Below are 20,903 nucleotides of genomic sequence, written 5' to 3'. Positions count from 1 at the left end.
GTGCTTCATTGGATCAGTTCCTCTAAAAGGATCATTTTCCATGGCCTTACCATGCTTACATTGTGCTCCCTTCAGAAAGTGATCTTTGCAAAAAGGCCAACTTGTGTTGGCCAGTGAGAGAAAGCCCTGCAAGACTTGCAGCCAACTCTTCTGCTCTGTGTGTTGGCAAGGCTCAGCTGGGGTGCTTTGTCCTTGCCATGTGGTTACACCTCTTCAGACATTATCAACTTGCTTACGTGTGCTACCAGGCAGTCAGCAGATGGGAGATCGTAGCTATGAGTAGACCAGAATGGGCTGGGAACGAACTTGCAGCGGGGATGCAGGAGAATCTGTAGAGCTTTTCTGGTTCAGAGAAGATGTGCACATGTTCTTAATGTGTTCCTTTTCTGTGAAGCTGTCTTGATTCCTTCCTTTCCTTTTGCAGAAATCAGTCCTGATTGAGCATGGCATCCGGAGGCTGACATTCCTTGTGGCACAGAAGGTATTGTGGTGTCTCTCATGCTGCTAAGAACTCCTTGGTTTTTAGTTCAGAGAAGCATTGAATTTATTGTGCTTGTCACAAATTAAGCACTATAACTGCAGTTAGTTCTGACTTCACTGTTTTTGTTCTTTAAAATTGGAGATTGTTTTGATGAATTTGCTTAAGAAAATTAATTTACAATTGTAAACAATCTTGGCACCTTTTGTATTCTTGAATTAATTCATTTTTGATTTTCATCCTAATTGCTAGCTTTCTTCTGCTTTTTTTTCTTTTTTTTTCTCTTCCTGTGTTTGTGTGGTTCGTTTGTAAGGACTTCAGGAAACAGGTCAACTGTGAGGTGGATCAGAGATTCCATGTAAGTAAAAAAGGCTTTAGAACGTGGTGGTATTTCTGACGAGAGGCCAAGAGACTCGTAAGCGACTCTGGGTTCTCATCTGGTTCTTAGCCAGGCCTTTGATGCCAGCATTGTGTCAGAGTTGGGTTTGAACACGAGGCTGGGCCTGCTGCATTCAGCAGGGCTGCTTGCATGCTCGTTACCTGGCTGTCCTCGTGGCTGACACTTTGACCGAGGTCTTCTTTGTATCAATACAGTTCTGTATTCTGGAATGTAATTAGAGAAACTTTTGTACTTCATACATACTGTGGTGATTTCTTCAGTCTTCTTACTGATTTCAGTATAACTTAGAGGAGTGATTGAAATGACTTGCTAAGTTTTGTCTAATGACTTAATGATGTGGAAAATGTTTGATGCTTCTGCTGCTGTGAATTACTTCTTTCTCCTGGGCTTTGGCATCAACAAGAGTTAGCTTGGCCCTGTTTTCAAGGTGGCAATGCAAAGCATAGGCAGTATTTTTAGCCCTTCTGTAACTGCTTTACAACTCTGTTTGGAGGCTGTTAGGAGTCTTTAAAGTGCAAGAAATTCATCCTGTGTTTAATGAACCTGGTTCAGCAAGTTGAGCACTGCATGGGAATCCCTGACTGCGGTGCACAGGCAGGTACTGATGAACAGGTGAGGTAGGAATTGGGCTCTTGAAGGAAACCATAGCTTTAGATGGGAAAAAATGAATTTTTAGAGAACTGAATTGATGCTTGGGGAGCACAAAGCAAAAGTCTACAAATAAGCTCTGTAGCATGCGTGAGTGATCAGGCTTGGACCGAGTCAGCCTTGTGTTGGCCCTGAGCTGTGCTGGTGCGAAGTGCTGGTAGGATGCTCCTAACCAGGGGGTGCACTGCACCATGTCATCTGCCTGCAAAGTTTCTAGAGTACCGCTGGGACGTTTTGTGAGTGTCAGTCTTTATTACCATCTCCTGTTCTATTCCGTTTATTATTGGACCAACTATTAACTTAGCCAGGGCCCAGGCTTGGGTTTGTTTTTGTTTTAATTACAGTCTATATAATTAGTTCCCAGCATGTTGAGGTAATAGAGAGTTGCTCCAGCAAGCTTCCAATTTCCTCATCTCATTAGGTTTTTAACGTGATTATTAGTATAATAATCAACTATGATGATTTCTGTTGTAGCTTTTCACATTCTGCGATTTGCAGGGTGTCTTGATTGGCTAATTTAGGCAAATTATTTTGATTGTCTTGATGATGGTTGGTTGATGAGAACACAGCAGGGGTATAATTCTTCTGCCTAGGAAATGGAGCACTCTTTTGGATTTTGGTACCAGAGTACTGAGAGTTTTTTTTTGTGTGCACATCTAATTATTACATTTGCCCACAACAGTAGTCAAATGCCTTGAAAGCAATTACATTAGTGATAGAATGGGCATGGATGATATTAGGGGAAATTGGCAGTGTGCAGGGGGGAACAGGTGGGAGGGATTTGGAAGAGAAGTGAGGAAACATGGAAGCGTCCTGTGTGTGCTTGTTGTAGAGCATCGGTGGTCCTTGTGGGCTCACCTATATGCCCAGTGCCTGAATTCTCAGGCAGGGTTCCCTTTCTTTAGCTAGTCCAGAAGACACACTCCAGTCAAACACAAGTTCTTTTGTTCAGCTGAGAGCTATCAGGTGGCACTCCAGGGACCGTTTTTTATAGGAGGTAAAGATGATTTACTAGGTGGTGGCTCCTAGCCTTAAAAGCTGTGTTGCTCGGTGGAGCCTTTTGTTTGGTCATTACTGAATGTTTGTTGCCCTGAATCAAGCTAGGCTTGCACGTCCTTATTGACAGTGAAAATGTGATTCAGAAATTCAGTGACTTCAAGTCAGACGCTGCCTTTACTTCTTAGTAAGATGGCTCTGGCCAGCTGTGTGTGCTCCTTTGTGTTACCTGAAGTGTTCTCTTGTTGGTGCAAAGCACGTGCAAGTGCAGTTCCACAGAAACAGATGACTTTTCTTGGATGGAATTGAAGGGCATACGTAGCAGGATGCTCCTAGTCTTGCTGCCTTCTGAGACATGCAATACACCACAAAAAAATGTAAACCCTTTACAATTTGCTAGGATTTAATCTGAGCAATAGAATAAGAGAGAAACCGAATCATAGTTGGGAGGTTTTTCTGGAGTACTACTTCATACATGGAAAGAAGTTCTGTTATTACAATTCATAATTTTCCTTGGAAAGAAGATGTTTCTAGCAGTAGGGATATGAAGATAGCTATTGAACATAGATGGTTGTGTCGTGTACATCAGCTTACATAATAGGGTGTTAATATGATTGTATGGCTCCCAAACCTTTCCACAATCACTGTAGTAATAACAGAACTAGAAGAAGTTTCCCACTGCCATACCTGGACAGTTCAATTGTATTGACTGTTGATAATTGACAACAATAATAAAAAGCCAATCAATAGCATCTGTTGCATTGGCGGTGAAGAACAGGCCTGAACTACCTCTGCTGCCTTGGTGGGGCTAACTTGATTTTCCACCTCTCTGTAATGCTGTAAAAGTAGCTTGGAACAACTTCAGTGATCTCCTCTGTTATGGTGCTGCTCCAGGTGGATAACTCTGGGAGGACTAATGTCATTATTTTTGTTTTCAAACAGAGGGAATTTCCAAAGTTCTTCACGTTCCGTGCCAGGGATAAGGTAAGGTGTACAATCTGAATTCTTCCTTCTCCAAGCATTTACGGTATCATTGTCTCACGTAGCTGTTCATGCTGGTGTCACAGGGAGCTGCTTCAGCTCAGCTGCACTGCACAGTGTGGTATCTTCACCTTCCCACACAGCAATAGCTTTCAGGAACAATGATGAGTCTGTGGTAACGTGGGATAAAAATTAATGCATTTGGAAACTGGCTTAAAGCTTCTGTGTTTGAGGGTTTCGTTCACAGTGTAGCAGGGGAAGTGTAGAAGCTGTATAATGATTCGGTAGCAAACTTCTTGACTTCCATTAAAAAGAGGGTTCTCGGGGAAAGGGTTTGAGAACTTGCTGTCTTACAGTGTGTGTTCTGCTCTTAGTAGTTCAACGATTTAGTTTGAATTTTCAGCCTCAGTACATACGAAGTTTTGTCATGGATATCATCTAGATTTCCCCATCTTCAGTGTTCCACCTTCTTAACCCACCTCTTCTTGCACGTCCTTCCCTCTCTGCACTGCGTTCCTCCAGTTTGAAGAAGACAGAATCTACCGCCATCTGGAGCCAGCTCTGGCTTTCCAGCTGGAGCTGAACCGAATGCGGAACTTTGACCTCACTGCCATTCCATGTGCCAACCATAAAATGCATCTCTACCTGGGAGCAGCTAAAGTTGAAGTAGGAACAGAAGTGACAGACTACAGGTTCTTTGTGAGGGCCATTATAAGGCATTCAGACCTTGTTACCAAGGTGAGTTTTGTCACCCAGCTGAGATCTCCTTCCAAGACAGCCTATAAAGCTCTGTAAATCGTTTGAGAATCTGCCTGAAAATATACAGCACATATAGAGAGCTGCAGTTGTGTGCCCTCTCTTTGCTCACATTGGCTTTGCAGGAGCATGTCTTCAAAGGCAGTATTCCTATGCCTTACAGAGATTTCTTCTGAGCTGTGGGCAGTCAGAAATCCCTGTGTTTTGAGGCTGTAGTTATTTCTCTGTGTTTCTCCTGGTACTGAAGCAATAGTTTGACCTGTCCAGGTTTGCATTTATGCTGACCTAAACAAGTCAGCTGGATATGTGGACCCAGAATGTGGGAGTACTGACTCCGTGACTGTGATTGATCTGTTTTAGCACTGTACATCCTGCTGATTCTAATGTAACCTATTTTCTCAGTCAAGTCCTTCTGCAGTTTTTCAAACGCTGTTTACTTGGGCTGTGATTTTTGAGTAGAAGGTAAATTATTTGTTGACAATGTCTGGCAGGAAGCCTCCTTCGAGTACCTGCAAAACGAGGGAGAGCGATTGCTTTTGGAAGCCATGGATGAGTTGGAGGTGGCATTTAATAATACCAACGTGCGCACGGACTGCAATCACATCTTCTTAAATTTTGTGCCTACTGTCATCATGGACCCATCCAAGGTATGGCCTTTTTGCCAACCCTGAACTGTTTGTTTTTCTTGGGCTTCGCTCGCCAGAATAAATGGCCGTTTGTTGTCTTTTTATGCTGTGTAAGTGCACCTATTGACTGAATGCATTTTAAATGGCTTGGTGAGTGACATGCAGTTCCTACCAGCCTTTTTATAGCAGAAATCACAAGACGTTGGGACTAGTGTTAGGAGTGGTAACGGGAGGGTCTGTTTAGTTCCTCTAAATATTGGAGTTGTGCTTTTCAGTAGTAAGCCATGTGAGCGCTGAGGGATTCTGCACTGCTTGTTTAGTTACTTAATGACAAATTTTGATTTCTTCTTGTCAATGTAAGACATATGGAGTATACTTTTGCCTTGGGAATGAGCTAGCAGTGAATGTCAGTACCAGATAGAAACAGAGTAATGCTGTGTGTTAAGGAAGAGCTGTTAGGGGTAGCTTTGGAAGCCTTTTAGGTAAAAAGAGCTTTAATATCTGTGCTGTTTGCAAGAGCCACTTCTCATATTCCTTACGTCTTTTTTAGACATGAGGGATTAGAATGGATAAACAAAAGTTTGTAGGCATGAATTACATTTCTGGTTAGCAGACCACTGCAAAGGAGGTCCTGAATACCCCATAAAGGCTGCATGGCTGCGTTTGGTTGGGAATCAGCATTCTGCTCATGGTTACCAAAAGATATGAGAGCTGACCTTTCCTTATGAGAATAACTGAAAGTTTAAAAAGATGAATTGGTTATCGGAGTAAGGATCTCTTGCTTGCTGACTTTAACTCCTGATTAAAAATTGGTGATTTAAATTGCTTTTGAATAAATGCTCTCTCAGTGAATCCCGACCCGTCAGTTCTCAGGAGCACCAGGGGTGTGCAGCCTTCAGATGCGCACTGTGACTTTTTCCTGAGCAGCAGTGGAAAGGAGACTTTTTTTTGGAGAGAATGTTAAAAACAGACTATAAATTGCCTTCTTTTAATATGCGCTATTTGCCAACAGTAGTATATTACAAAGTTTAATAGAACACCAGAAGGCCAAGCTCCAAGCAGTAATTACTTTGTTGATTTAAAGCACTGTACCGCGTGTGCTGTGAAACATGGTTATTGTGCATATAAGTGCTACATAACTGTTTGTCAAGGATTTCACTTTCCTGTGTTCTGTAATTCTGAGCTCTGAGCTATGCTTGCGGGAGAAAGGTCAGTGCAGGGGACGCAGCGCTTGGCTGGGGAGTGAGGTGCTGGGGTGGGGGGAGGGGTCCGAGTTCAGTGCCAGCCCTGCGTTTTGGGTCCTGCTCCTGCATATCAGGAGTTGTCAGGATGAGAAAGGACCAGCCAGCAGGGTCTGGTAGCAGCTCATGTGCTGCTGTTTGGAGTTCTGATCTCCCTTTCTGCGGCCCCAAAATGTGCTGGGCTGCCCTTGGAGCAGAAGCTTGCAGCAGCAGGGTGCTGTGTCCAGAAAGGTGAGGCAAGTTCTGTGTTTTCAGATCGAGGAATCCGTGCGGAGCATGGTGATGCGCTACGGGAGCCGCCTGTGGAAGCTCCGCGTCCTCCAGGCCGAGCTGAAGATCAACATTCGGCTGACACCGACAGGAAAGGCCATCCCCATTCGTCTCTTCCTGACCAACGAGTCGGGCTACTACCTGGACATCAGCCTGTACAAAGAGGTGACGGATTCCAGGACAGGGCAGGTATGGTGCCACGTGGCTCCGTTGTTTTGTGCACAAAGTATTTGGCGGGGGGCACATTACACCTGGTACAGCTCTTCTGTGGTTTGCTGTGTTTTCAGGTAATATAAAATGGCCATACCAGTATAAAACTTTGCCATACCAAGGAGAGCATATCATTGTAAAGTAATCTTGCAAGAGGAATGTAGGTGTCGTAAATATAATGTTCTGTATAAGTGCGTGTCCTCTGATTGTTTTGTGTATGTTCTCAGAAACGTGGTGTGAATTTTGGGTAGCTGTGTTTGGAGCCGGGAGCTGGACTTGATGCTTGCGGGTCCCTTCCAGCCCAGCATGTTCTGTGATTCTGAAGGTGTAGGGAATGACTTGGGTAGGATGCTATAAAACTGTGGAAGGTGCTTTTATGTCACTTTTATTAAGCGTAATGGGCTCTTTTGTAGCAGTTACAGCTGTTCAGGTCTTTGTGCTTTTCATGGCGTAAGAATATTGTGGTTAACTCAAATCCTTACATATCCTGAAGTGCATGAACCATAGGAAGCATGAAAAATATTTAAATACAGAAATGTTTACATCTCCTGCTGTAATAATCTTCCTGCCATGCAGAAGTAGCAACAGAATAAATCGCCTGGGCAGCATTAATGTGCAGCCCAGAGTGCTGAATCACCTCTTCTCCCCCTCTCTATTGAATTCTTGCAGCGTGCCGCCTGGCTGCACAGTCTGTCCAGTTCTGGAGATCTCAGAGCAGATAGCATCCACATCTTGCTGCATTTCTGCCTTTGAGTGGAAAGAGAAAGAGGGTTTTAATAATCTGCAGGAGCTGAGCTTTACCCTCAAGCTTTGTTAGTCACTTGTGAAGGTCACTGTGGATCAGTACGGGTTCCTAACACAGACCCTGGCCCAAATGCGTGTTGGCCTGACAAGATTCCCCATCAACAAAGCAGCTTCACAGAGCAGTGTTTGTGCGGACAGAGCATGAACTGTTCCTTTGGACATAAGCCTAAAATAGACTTTACTTGCTGAATTTTCTTTCCTGTGGAATTCTGCAATTAACTCCCCCACAATTAGGAAACACCTGTAGTTCACAATATCAGGTCTGATAATCATTCTGTTGAGAAGAAAGCCTGATCGTGTTGCTTTTGTTAGGTGCATTTCTATGAGGCAGCATTTGTGCAGCGCTGTCCCAGTTATGCAGTGCTCCTCGTGTTTATTTCTCGGTTGAAATAGATTTCCTTCCAAGTCCTGGCTGAGTGGAATATATAGTGCCATGAAGCATGGCAGCTGATAATTCATGTTGATACTCTGGGAAAATCTTTTAAACTTATAATATCAAAACTTCAAGCCAAATGACATATGCAAGTCTTGACCTAGCTTCCATGATCAGTCAGTGGAGATACGGATACAGTGCTGTTCGACTCCATAAATAACAGAGTTCTCCTCTCTGCTCCCAGCTATCACAATCCATCGGCGTAGATACGGTGTCAGGGGAAATACTGGTGGATGTGAAGTCATCTATGTCACCGGGTTGTTTCTGTGGGGACGTGGCTCTGTTCACTTTGCTTTCTGCTGTGATGCAGTAATAAGTCAGTGATGCTCAGATCCATGCGGCTATGGTCCAGCACTGTCTCCAAAGGGTAGTAATGCATGATGAGGCATGGTGTTACAGGGTATGTGAGTATTAACATATTGGTAGGGAATGGGAAGAAGCCTGGCCAATGTGGAATATCCAGATGATTTTTGTTAAAATATGAATGAGGTAGGTCTGTGGAACTGATGGATTAAGGTGAAATTGACTGTGTCTTCTACTGCAGATTATGTTCCAGGCCTATGGGGATAAACAGGGACCACTTCACGGGATGCTGATAAATACCCCATACGTGACCAAGGACCTTCTTCAGTCCAAGAGATTCCAGGCACAGTCTTTAGGGACATCCTATGTCTATGACATTCCTGAGATGTTTCGGCAGGTGAGCATACTTTGTTAAGGCCTGGTGGATTGTTCTGAACTTCTGTACCTGCAAAGCACTTCTGTGTGTTGCCATCCCTGCTTGTTGGGAAACAAGTGGCCTGGGATGACTGACAGTGGTTCCCTGGGGCCTGCACAACTCTGAATTGGGTCAGCTTTGAAAAAAAATAAGGATCCTTGACAAGTGCTGCTGCAGCTCCATTAATAGATCTAACAGCAGAACTTGAAATGTAAACCATCTTGCATTTCTTGTTTGTGTTTCTTTGTTTTACCACCCTGTTATCCAGCCTTCCTGAAGGTTGGACAGTGCATGCATTATAAAACCTGCTAATGAGTTTCAGAATTGATTGTGTATCTGATTTGCTGGGTTCTGTCCTGAATCACATAATTTGAATTATGCTAATTTGGGTGAAACTGTGTTTCATAGCTTAAATTCCAAAATAAGTGATATCCACGGAATAATGTCAGTCAAATTGTGGGGAGGGGGGATTTTAAAGTGCTCTTTCTAGAATGCTAATTCACAGCGGATTGAACAAAAGCATTTTCTCAACAAGAATTTGTCTCTTCATCCTCTAGTCTTTAATTAAACTCTGGGATTCTATGAATGAACATGCATTCCTGCCAACACCGCCGCTGCCGTCTGACATACTGACATACACTGAATTGGTGCTGGATGATCAGGGCCAGCTCGTGCACATGAACAGGCTGCCAGGAGGAAACGAGGCAAGTTGCACTTTCTTTAATGCTACTTTCCTTTCCCTGTCCTTCAGAACGTTGTGTCTTAGACTAGGTTTGACAATTGTATGAAAATTTACCAAGCCAGGCACAAAATCTATTCATTCAGTCTTTCATAGATGAAATCTCTCTCTTGAAAATGGGATTTTTGTTTCATTAAAAATTAATACCTTCCATACAATGGATATTTTAAACTCCATAGTAAATGATGATTCCATTTCAAACCTGTGCCTGTGCCATTTTTTCCTTCACAATTAAAAAGTGCTCCTTCAGCTATTCCAAGTAACTGGGGTTTATATTTGAACCAAATATGTTTTACAGGACTAAATAGAAATGTTTTCATTTGCTTAAAAATGAAAAACCAATTTTATGCTTGCCATTGAAATACTGCAGTGTTTGTGTAGCACGTGGGCAAGGTGTGTGCAACATCCCCCTCTAGTGAGTGATTTCCATGGGACCAACGGGGCTGCTAATGCTGCTGGACTAATTGCTGCTCCTTCGGCTGCAGGCAGAGGAGGCCGTACAGCTGTGGGCTTTTGCTGCTGTGTTGTGTCAGCAAGCTGTGGGCTGCAGCATTAAAGCAGCATTAGAGCAGCTAGAGAAGAAAGGCAACTTGTAGCAGGTTTGGGGTTGTTTTTGTTTGTGCTTGGTCCTGGCTAGGTGGGATTCCATAGGCGAATGCTTCTGCAGTAATTCAAATTTGAGCTGTTCTAAGTGATGGTGTTGATGTTTTTGGCATCGCTGAACTAGGATAGTGCCTTTTACTGGTTATGGAACATAAGACTTGCCCAAACATTATTACATTGAGAACATCAAGGATGGTGTTGAGAGGAAAGAAGGGTTATTATCACTGTTTATTACATGTCTCTTATTGGGGGAAGGTTTCAAAAATGATATTTTTAGATTTAACCTAATTAGGCAGCGGTGACTGTGAGAGCACTGCTGCCTCGCTGGCCTATGGCAGAACCACCTTAAGTAGGACAGTTCATCCCAGCTGGGGCTGTGGTGCTGCGGAGCCTTGCGCCAGCATCCTTCTCTCTTTCTCTGCACTCATTCAGTGTCTGAGCGGATGGTGGCTGGGGAAACAGCACAGTCCCTCAGGGACGTAGCTCTGCTCTTGCTGAAATTACAAGCACGGAGCTGCCTGGGCATGAACATGTACTGTTTACTCTGCCAGTATGAATACAAATAGTCTTATTATAAGAGATTCTGTACCCAAAGACCACCAAAAAAAAAATTAGGAGTTTTATTTAACCCTTGGTAGACTTTGTTGCACTCAATCTGCAAACAAATTGCACGGCTGTTGTGGTGTGCGGTGCAACCTCCTGTGCAGGATTGGACCCTCCTGGGGCGGTCAGGCTGAGGGGTTCGTTGCAAAGCAGGACAGACAGATGCAGCGTTCCCGCGTGTTTTTCTGTCTCCTCAACGTGTCCTCTTACAGAGGTGCACAGCAGGTGCTGCCCTGCCTTGCAGCAGCAGCAGGGCCGAGGTGGGGGCCTGCAGGGCAGCGCTGGGCTGGCTGCCTGCCGAGCGGTGCGAGCGAGGAGTGCGGCGCACAGCCCACGGCCGGTGGTGCTCAGCTGCCAGGCGGTTACCGTGGGACCACGTGCAGCTGGAATGAGGTTTGAGGCGTCGGTATTGAATCCTGTTACCAATAGCTGCCGCACACAATAGCGCTCATTCAGATGGGAGAGCGGTCAATCTGAGGAAGAGGCTCCGGCAGCACTCTGAAGGACAGGTGACATTCACGGGGTGACGAGCTGCCGAGCGGATTCATTCCTCCCCGCTGCACTTCCTTTATCAGGAGGAGCCGACTCGAGGCTTTTAGGGTTTAATTTCGCTCAGCTGAGGAAACAAATTTTCACAGCCGTGCTCATGAGGCTCTCGGTCCAACAAAGATGGAGGCGGGATGCTGACGGGGTCAGGCAGAGGCCTTACCTTTGTTAGGGCTGCTCGTATTCAAAGGGGGAAAGACTTGGGACTGTTGCAAGGATATTTTAAGTAAATACGTTCCAGGAGTCTTCATTTGTGCTTGCTGAGTGCTGGTTGTGGTGTTACAGAGTGTTTGCTCCCCCAGGTTTGGTTAGCAGGGCCTGGTGGTCGGTGCCTGGGGGCTGTGCCCCAGCCTGGGAGCTGCTCCCACTGTGGGTCCCAGTGAGCTGCTGGGCAGGGCATTTCCAGGGCTATGGGACTCAGTTATTTTTTTCCCTACAGAGGAAAGTTGTGGCTGTAATCATTACAGCCGCTGCTCAGCGCATTGAGGCCCCTGTCACTGTTCTGCCTGCGGGCGGCCAGGAAGGTTAGGGCAGTGCTCTCAGAAATGGGGTTTGGTTTTTGGGTGGTCCTTTGTGGAGCCAGGATTTGAACTGGAGGATCCTTGTGGGTCCCTTCTGACTCAGGATATTCTGCCGTTCCCTTATACTTGTTTTATATCAGGGATTCAAACAGAGCTGTTCCCCCACGTGAGAAGCGCCTCACCAGCGTGGTGTCAGCTGTGCTGGGGCAGGACTTGTCTGTTCTGCTGGGGCTGTGCTACACAGTGTGAACAATTACATTTTCTCCATATGAAAAGGGGTCAAGACACTCCTCCTCTTAAAGCGTTCAGCCCAGCTAAGTGCCCTAATTGTTTTAGCCAGCCAGTGAAATTGAGAAGCCGGCATAAAATCTGGAGATTTTTGGCCTCTGCGTTCAGCTGGATGTCAGCAACGGAGGCTGCGATCCCTGCTCTAACGCCGGGCAGAGCAAGAGCTCAGGGCTGGGAGCCTCCCATCCTCACAGGCTCTGCTGTTCTGGGCTAACCAGGCTGATGCTGTTTTTGTTTTCAGAGAAATCTGTGAAATGGGAAATCTCAAAGAACTTTCACAGTGTGAGAGGTTTTTCTCCGTTTAGCTTATGACCACTTCGTGTAACCCACCACCTCATTTGGCAGTAATTATCTCTTTGCTGGTAGTCTCAACAAAGAAGCCAAGGACTTAATGGACCATGAAAATACAACTTGTTATTTATTCCTAGGCAGCACTTGCTCCTTCTGAGCAGAGGGTCTGTCCTGTCATGGCCACGCGGGGGAGCTTGCAGTGCTGCTGGCCGCGCCGTGTGCTCCCATAGCCCAGAAGGCATCAGTAATGCGGGGCCTTTTTCCATTCCTGTGCCCTCTCAGTACAGCCAGAGCTCGTGCTGAAACACATCTGCCGTTTCTTTGGGCTGTAGACAGAATCCTGGATGTTGCCTCGGGCTGTCTGTGAGGTGATGTCTGTTCCAGATCCTTCACAGTAAGCTCATGAACTGTCTTCTGGTCCCCACTTACTCCTTCCTGTGTGTCCTCTGTTACAGTGCTGGCTGCTTTGACACCTCTGCTTACACGTGAGACTGCTCCACTTAGCTCTGTCTGCTGCCGTAACATTTCACTAAGCCAGCACGCTTGATAAGATTGAATTTGCAATCCTAAAAAGTGAAGAACAGTTTGCAAATAATTTTCAGAGCTGGTCGGTATATACAGGAGAGCTGAAGGAGAGAGTGCTTTATCAGCAGAATCAAACACCGGTCAGTAGCTCCCTTCTGATGCTCCTGAGGGTGTTACCGGATGGGACTGTGGGACAAATGGGCTCTTACTGCACCACTGTGGCCACATCAAGAGCTAAGCAGAAGAAGGGGGACGCTCAGCCCATCTCTATGCTCAGTTTAGGTAGAGAAGAGCCGTTGAAACGGCCAGAGTTTATATAGGTGAAAGAAAACAAATCCAAATTCTAACATTCCTGCTAGTTTAATTTTAAATAAACAAACAGAAGCCTTTCTTCTTAGTGACACAGTCTTGTACGGTTCTGGCTGAGATCTCCACAGTGAGTGGCAGAAGTGTGTGGCTGAGATGTGCTGATGTTGGGAAGGGTTGGTTTGTGTGGCCCCAGAAGTGGGACTGCACCAGCTGCTGCTAGGAGCCAACCGATCTCCAGGGGCAGGGAGAAAGTGAGTGTGAGGAGAGCCTGGGCAGCACCCCACATCACCCCATGTCTCGGTCTCTCTGTACGTGTGTCATTTTCCCTCTGGGCACTAGATGTCACAGTTTTTCCTTCTCAGCAGCATGAGGTTCAGAAGTAATCCTTGCTGGAGGTGTGTTGGCAGCCACCTTTCCCTGGCCAGGTGACATTGCAGCCAGCGCTGGGCAGAGGGCTGCAGCAGCACTGCTTCGCCAGCTCCGTGGATCGCCTGGGGCTCAAAGGTGTAGCTAATGAATTTTATACGAGCACAGCTTGGTAGTTGAACTGCACGTTCTGCTTTGTCACCCCACGTCCCTGCATCTTATGACAGGCACAGGGTATTAAAACATCCGCCAGGCTCTGTACAGCAGGCAGATAAGCACTATTCTGCTCTCTCAGAATGTGGGATGGCGAAGGTGGAGATTTAATGTGAAGGTGAATGGAAGCACCCATCCATCTTCACACCCCGCCCCAAACCTACCAGAGATTGCTGTAGGAATAGTTGATTCCCTTTGTATTTCCCAGTCTTTCTTCTTGATGAGCTGTGGGAGCAATCCTGCACCGGGAATAGGTGTAAATAACAGGGAAGCTGGACAACTATTTGTGCTGCACAGCAAGTGGTGGCCCCTCATCTGAGATACTCGCAGTACAATTTCAGGAGGTGATCCTCCATTGGCAGAATGATTTTAGCCCCCATCAGTGAGATAGTCGGGTGTCACAACGAGGTGCAGGGCTGGGTTGGCGCAGAGCACACCTTTGCTGCGAATGGGAGGCTTTGTTTAGCAAAAGGTGGAATGCATGGTGGTGAGTGGAGCGTTATACAAATTGTTGGATGTTTATAAGAATATGGCCCAAATTTCTTGCAGGGTTTTATTCAAATACCTTCGTTAGTGGAGCGCAGAAGTGATGGTGCGAAGTTGTATCTTGTATCTTGGCGTGTATATTTGAACACTTGGCTACACGTTTGCCTACAGCACAGGAAGGTCCTAATGAAGGTTACCCCGTGGTCTCTGTGGTCCATCGGTCTGTTACTTTATGAGATGTGAATTGCTCTGGCTGAGGTTTTCAAGCTTTACACCTGTCTGGATGGAGGTGTTAGCGCTTTGTTTGGAAACCTTCGTCCAAAATGCTCAGTTTTGATGCAAAAGCTGGCAGTGATGTTCCCAATGAATCTGCGGGCTCAGACAGGAGCTTGAATTTATGGAGAATGCGGTTTAGTTCAACACGATGCCTTTGCTTTCTCAGAGTTAGCTGCGGACCTTGCAACACAGGTGTGGATGCAGTCCAAGCTAGTTTTGCTTTCCTTTTGGAGCTGTGTGTGTCCACCCACTTTTGCTGGTCATCAGCCGGCCTGCTGCTTTACGTACGTTTCTAACATATAAAACTCGTGTACAGTATAGATGCAGCAGAATGGGAACAAGGCAGTGTTTTTTGCTGGGGTTCTTTAAGTTCAGTTCAAGGAAATGCCTGGGCTCCATCACTGTCCTTGTGGTGGGATAGGAGGAGATAACACCTCTGTGTGGCTCAAGCTCAATCACTGAGCTGTTGCAGCGTAATCTGGGTTCTCCTCCAGCTGCACTGCTCCAGGGGTTACGGGCCCTGGAAGGTCCCCCCGCCCCACATGGTGCTCTCGGGGCGGCTGAGGTCGGCATCGCTGCCGTTCCCTCCCTGCATGTTGTCAGCAGCCCCGGCTGCCACCAGCAGTCAATTTGTCACTGCATCAGTGTGTGTATTACTGCTCCCATCGATAGCGCAATTAATGTTGAAGTCAATTTTGGTGTTAATTTTAGGCCATGATTAGTGTTGACACTGTGTGTCAAACGAACGGCGTTTATGAGCGCCATGAAAACGAACGTTAGTTAATATCATGTTTTTACTATCTGTTAATGGTTACATTAAGGCAAAGATCTATTGGGAGAAGATGTGTATAAAATTATATATATAAAACTTGTGCATAATGTGTGTGTGCTGTGCAATTCTGTGTCGCTGGTGTTATTCAGGGAGCAAATGGCATCTGAGCACTGAATCCTAATCACAGTTTGGAACATCAGAAATAATGATCACTTCTGATCGGGGGTTGTGAATAATTCATCCCGTTTGATTTCCACGTTCTGTCCAGTGATACTTTTCAAACCAAATGTGTTCCTACAGGAGAATAATGGTCCCACTTCCTATGGAAATACTGTGGCACAAATCATTTGGCCAACATAAAACCAGTTAAATAAGACGGTGCCTGCTTTTATTTTTTCATCCCTCTCCCCGTCGTCGCTGGGTGTGCAGGGAGGAGAGCTGTGGCCGGAGAAGCCAAACTGTGCTGCCTCTGCTGAGAGAGCCCGCTTGGGAGCCCCTGCTGCTTGCCATCACTCTTTGTTGTTCTGACGGTGCTCTTAGGTGATTAGCTCAGCCTGTCTAATTAACCTGTAACCTTAGTGCAGCATCTAAATGTTTCTTGACCACCTCCAGGGACGGTGACTCCACCACCTCCCTGGCTGGAGGTCTGCGTGTCCAACCAACAGCCCCGTTCCGTTGTTTCGGAGCATTACAACTTTGCACTTTGCTGTAGTGCTGCTGTTGCAGCAAAGCAACCCGCTGACCTTTCAGGGATTTATGCTCCTGCGTTTGAAACAGCTGCAGTGTCTCTCTCTCCCAAACGCTGCAGTTGGGTGCTGAGATGGAGCTGTAAATCTGCAAATATTCGGAAGCAAACAAACAAATTAATCCTGTATGACATATCCGTCAAAATAGCGGTGGGTGAAACTGAGACCAAGGGGAAGGTGAACAGGAACGCCATCCTTCTGCCAACCCGCAGCCTCAGCCCTGGGAAGGGAGGCGGGAGGCGAGGATCTGCCTGTTGTAGGATTTCTGGATTGCTGCCTGCTTTACTTCCCTTTGATTAATCCCTCTGTCTCTTTATTTTTTTTAATGAGCCTGTTATGGCATATCTTATTGCAGATACTGATTGGATCTCAACTATATATTGTGCCATTTTGATTTGGATTAAATGGCACATATCTATCTGCTGCTCCTCCGCTCTCCCCCTCCCGTTTTAGTTCATCATGTTCGGAATTCAGAGTCTCCACAATGAGAGTTTCAACCCCCCTGATTGCAGCGGATGCGCAATCGGCTTGAGGAATGTGTACTCAGAGCTTATGATCCTTGGGCAAGCGGAGACTGGGTGATGCATGTGGCTTTCAAGGGACGCTGCTATTTCCATCTGTTAATGGCATTCCAGGATGGCCAACTCCCCAGCGCGGGGACGCGCGGCGGCTGAGGGATGGGAGACGCAGGGTACAGATGTTGCTGATCTCCATAAGATGGGCCAGAAGAGATCGTGTGGTGATGTTAAAAAGAAAAATATGCAGCAAAAAGCATTACTTATCCTGGCGGGCTTGGAAAGAAACTGCTGCAGTATTTGTGAAGGAGAAGGGAAAGAGCCGGAGAGATGAGAGGAAGGACAGTAAATAAGGGAGGGGAGATAGGAAATGAAGGGGTTGCTAACATGAGGGCAGGGTCAGAGGGAAGCAGGCTGCTGTTGTTGGGGTTCCCAAGGACAAGACTGAAATGCAGCATACAGGGAACCCATGCACAATTCCTTGCTTTCACATCTTGAAAGTATTCATTGACCTTCTGTTGTTCTCTGTTCCTTGATTGCAGATTGGGATGGTAGCCTGGAAAATGACCCTCAAGACCCCGGAGTATCCCGAAGGCCGTGATATCATTGTCATTGGCAATGACATTACGTACCGGATAGGTTCTTTTGGGCCTCAGGAGGACGTGCTGTTCCTGAGGGCTTCAGAGCTTGCTCGAACTCATGGCATCCCCCGCATCTACGTGGCTGCCAACAGCGGAGCCAGGATTGGTTTGGCTGAGGAGATCCGGCACATGTTCCATGTTGCGTGGGAAGATCCAGATGACCCATACAAAGTAAGGAGGCACAGGAAATAGATTATCCTATTTTTACACAGCCTCTTTTAATCGAGGTGGGCTACGTATTTGCCAGACCGTTAGGTCCAAAGTTGGTATTGGATCTGTCATGCAGCAGAGAACCATTAACCAGAGTGAATTAGTGTGAAATGCTGAAAGCATTCCCAGCTTCCAGTGACCTCAGCTGGAGCTCTGATGTTGAGATAGGATGTTTGCCTCACTCTTAAATTAAATTCTGCTCCCTTGAAACTCTCTTTTTGGATAGGGTTGCTGGGAAATGGGAAGGGTCTACAAATGGGAATGAGTCAATGAGCTGTTTTTCCCTTCAGGGATACAAGTACTTGTATCTGACACCTCAAGACTATAAGAAAGTCAGCGCTCTGAACTCAGTTCACTGTGAACATGTGGAGGACAACGGAGAGTCCAGGTAAGCACAGATGAGTCTGAATTAAAAGCTTTCTGCACTTCCTTGGGTACATGTGAGGGTGGTGCATGTCACACCCTTGTGTTCAGCTGAGGAGCTGGAGCTCTGTGTTGTCGGGGCATGGGGTGTGAGGAGTTGTGCCATGTGCTGACATTGCGGCATTGCCTGGGGCTCCAGGTTGTGCCCGAGGGTCGTGCAGTGGTAAATGCTGTAACACCAGGATGATGATTTCTGCCCAGGGACCTGCAGTCTTAAATTTTGCAAATTACTTTTTGAGTCGACTCTAGAGTAAGGACAGAAGAATTCCTGGATGAAGGCTAAGCCCTCCGCCTGCTCTGGAGGGTTGCACTGCCTTACAGCATTAGGTTTTCCATGCACGTCTCTGCTCCAGGCGGCTGTATTTTCTCAGCTGCATCCCAAAGGTAGCTCATCTGTAGATGAGGTGGAAAGAAGTTTTCAGAGCTAGGCTGAAGCAGGAGTGCTGCTGCTGGAGAGAGGGAGGAGGATGTGCGTGGGAAGAAGAAAGCCTGGCCTGCAGCCTGGCAGGCTCTGGAAGAACAAAGGAATAGCTCTGGGTGTGGGGCTGTGTGCTGCCCGCCTGCACACGGAAAGTCAGCAGCTCTTCAGTGAGGCACTTCAGCACATGCTCAAGTGCTTTGCTTAGCGAGGGCCTAGTGCAGGAGATAGAAGCCAGTCTGAGAGTGCTGAGTAAGAAGGGACCGTGCTGGGGAAGGAAGGCATGAAAGAAGAAAGTAAAGGTGAGAGCTTCATTATAATCTCTTGTCCTGTTGTTTTGTTCCTTTTGGCTGCATTCTCTTCCTTTCTTGCCTTTTTTTCCGCAATCAGACTGCTCGTCACGTCCTGTGGGAGTAACAGAATGCTTTTCATGGGACCTCTCTCCCTTGACATTTCCTCTTCGCAGTGTTGCTCCCCTTGCATGTACGTAGGGCTGTTCATGATGCTCAGCAAGGCTGCAGAATGAGCTCCTGTATGGGTCCAAAATGGGTTTTATGCACATTACTCTTCAGAGCCTTAATGATATTTAGTCACTTTTCATTTTCTTCATAGCAAACTGATTCAGCAAATCGCTGGACCTTGTGACTCAAAGGCTGTATGTGTCTCCTTCAGGTATAAGATAACAGATATTATCGGAAAGGAAGACGGACTTGGAATAGAGAACCTCAGAGGATCTGGCATGATTGCTGGAGAATCATCTTTAGCCTACGAGAGTATTATCACCATCAACTTGGTAATCCCCCGCTGCTTTCTATTCTTCAAACTTTATCATCTATTTCAGCTAAAAATCCTGTGGTGATATCCAGGAGATACACCTGGGATCAGACATTTGGTTGATGTAAATTGACTCCTGTAGGCACTGAGCAGCACTGTTTGCACCAGTACAAGGCTGGATCCGTTCAGACTAAATGGAGGACGCTTTCAGAAAGCAGCCATTGGGCTTCACGTTTGCTCAGTCAGTAAATTACTACTTCCCTCCCTTTCTTAAATAAAATATGTGCATGCTGAGATGCTGTGTTTTACGAAACAATAGGTTCTGAAGTTTTGCAATGAGGAGTAGATTTTATAAACTTGTAATACAAACATGACTAGTTTTATTGTTTTATCTAGACATTTGAATCAATAGGGTTTGGCTGTGTGGTAGGACAGAAATCAATGTGATTTCTTCTGTTTTTTTTCTTTTTCTAAGGTTACGTGTCGGGCAATTGGAATTGGAGCTTACCTCGTTCGGTTAGGGCAGAGGACTATCCAGGTTGAGAACTCTCACATAATCCTGACTGGCTGTGGAGCCCTCAACAAGGTAAGCACTTACACCTCAGCCTTCAGAGCTATGTGGGATGAGTGGCTGCTTCTGTGAGTTCTGCCTGAGACTTGAGCTGCCATCACTGTACCTGCTCCGTACTTGGACCCATTTGCTGTTAGCTTCGGGCATAGCTGTGAAGGGAGGGTCCCAGGGGCTGAGCCCCGACCAAGGAGAAGAACTGGTACAGGGATCATCCAGAGTGACTTCCAGTCTCTTTTTATTCTTTTCTGGTGAGAAGAGTCCTTTCTCGCACCTGTTTTCTTGACAAGAACATTGCATTGATGGCCAGAGGCATTGTTGCAGGCATTCTGGCTGGAGATGGGCAGGGGACCTGGGCAGCACTGCAGATTGAAGGGCTTGAGTCTGAACCAGGTGAAGGGGAGGAAGGAGGAGCAGCTTTTAACAGAGGTTTGTGCAGTGACTGAAAGACAGAAGAGAAGCCCACTGGGCAGTACCTTCTCTCACCCACTGTGTGCTGCGATAGGAGAATCAGGGTTGTTTCCAGCATCTGGAAGACCACGTTTCAAAATACGTGGGCCAGAATCACCCTGAGCGTGGTGTCAGCACTGGGAGAGCACTGAAGCCTTGGGAAAGAGAGCGGATGGTGATTTTCAAGGGGTGAAACCTGCTGGGAATCTCAGCTGTCGGTGCAGGGAGGAACAGCTCAGGCTGTAAGAAAACTCAGTGCTTTCACTACTCAAATGGCTCTTTTTTTTCCCACCAGAGGCGATTTTTCTCCCTTGCTGCCCCGTGCCTATTAATATCCCAGCCTCCAGCTCCTTGTGTGCAGCAGACGCGGCTCGCAGCCAGCCCAGCTCTTGTCCCTCTCACTGAGGGCTTTGTTTACATGGGAGTTAGGATTGTGTGGGCGCCAATGCCCTTCCCCATTGTGCAGCTTTGTTCTCAGGCACTTTCCAGCACCTGGGGTGGTTGTGCTTCATCGCAAGCTGCGTTTCAAGGAGTGCCTGCCCGACAATGGGAGATAAAAGGAAAATAGTCTCTCGATGAATTATTCCCCTGAATAAAGGGGGCTCTGCAGAGAATGAAGCATTGATCCTATCAACTCCAGGATGCGGTACCCTCAGTTAGATCTCTTACACACATCACACACACCTGCATCAATGGAAGGAAAAGAGGCATTTGAAGATCCATCCTTCAAAAAGAGATTGAGTCAGTTAGTGCTTGCTGAAGTGAAGTACGTTGCCTGATTCCAGCTGTCATTTGTTGGTGATCAGGGTCCTGCAGAGTTTCCCAGATGGCGCAGCAAGTCTGTTAAGTCTTCCTCTTCCACTCTCCTTTCTGGGTTTAACTGCACGCTCTGCACATGGAGTGAATGTTTTTATATGACTAGGTTAATCTCACTAAGGTTTAGGCACTCAAAAAGTAAGGACTTACTCTAAATTAAGCACCTGACATCTGTCAGAAGGTGCAGGCAGAAGGAGATGCTTTCAGGGGGTGACTTAGCCCATCCTATCCCAAGGACTTCAG

At 46.5% G+C, this 20,903-nt stretch overlaps 1 protein-coding gene across 9 annotated transcripts in view; it reads left to right on the top strand.

Moving 5' to 3' along the window:
* ACACA (acetyl-CoA carboxylase alpha) overlaps positions 1-20,903 on the top strand; it is a 111,105-nt gene that overhangs the window by 57,920 nt on the left and 32,282 nt on the right. For 7 of the 9 annotated variants that reach the window (XM_046902304.1, XM_015295691.4, XM_046902306.1 and 4 more), the window contains 12 exons: positions 425-481; positions 792-836; positions 3,465-3,506; positions 4,026-4,241; positions 4,751-4,906; positions 6,382-6,585; positions 8,388-8,543; positions 9,119-9,265; positions 16,903-17,172; positions 17,502-17,599; positions 18,725-18,845; positions 19,302-19,412. In XM_046902304.1, the coding sequence (XP_046758260.1) occupies positions 425-481; positions 792-836; positions 3,465-3,506; positions 4,026-4,241; positions 4,751-4,906; positions 6,382-6,585; positions 8,388-8,543; positions 9,119-9,265; positions 16,903-17,172; positions 17,502-17,599; positions 18,725-18,845; positions 19,302-19,412 (1,623 nt within the window). The remainder of the gene's footprint in view (positions 1-424; positions 482-791; positions 837-3,464; positions 3,507-4,025; positions 4,242-4,750; positions 4,907-6,381; positions 6,586-8,387; positions 8,544-9,118; positions 9,266-16,902; positions 17,173-17,501; positions 17,600-18,724; positions 18,846-19,301; positions 19,413-20,903) is intronic. The other 2 variants (NM_205505.2, XM_046902308.1) reach the window with 1 other exon arrangement.

This window comes from Gallus gallus, chromosome 19 (assembly GCF_016699485.2).
Source record: "Gallus gallus isolate bGalGal1 chromosome 19, bGalGal1.mat.broiler.GRCg7b, whole genome shotgun sequence".
Lineage (NCBI taxonomy): Eukaryota > Metazoa > Chordata > Aves > Galliformes > Phasianidae > Gallus > Gallus gallus.
Note: the sequence above shows the minus strand (reverse complement) of the source record. Positions and strands in the feature narration are given on the sequence as shown.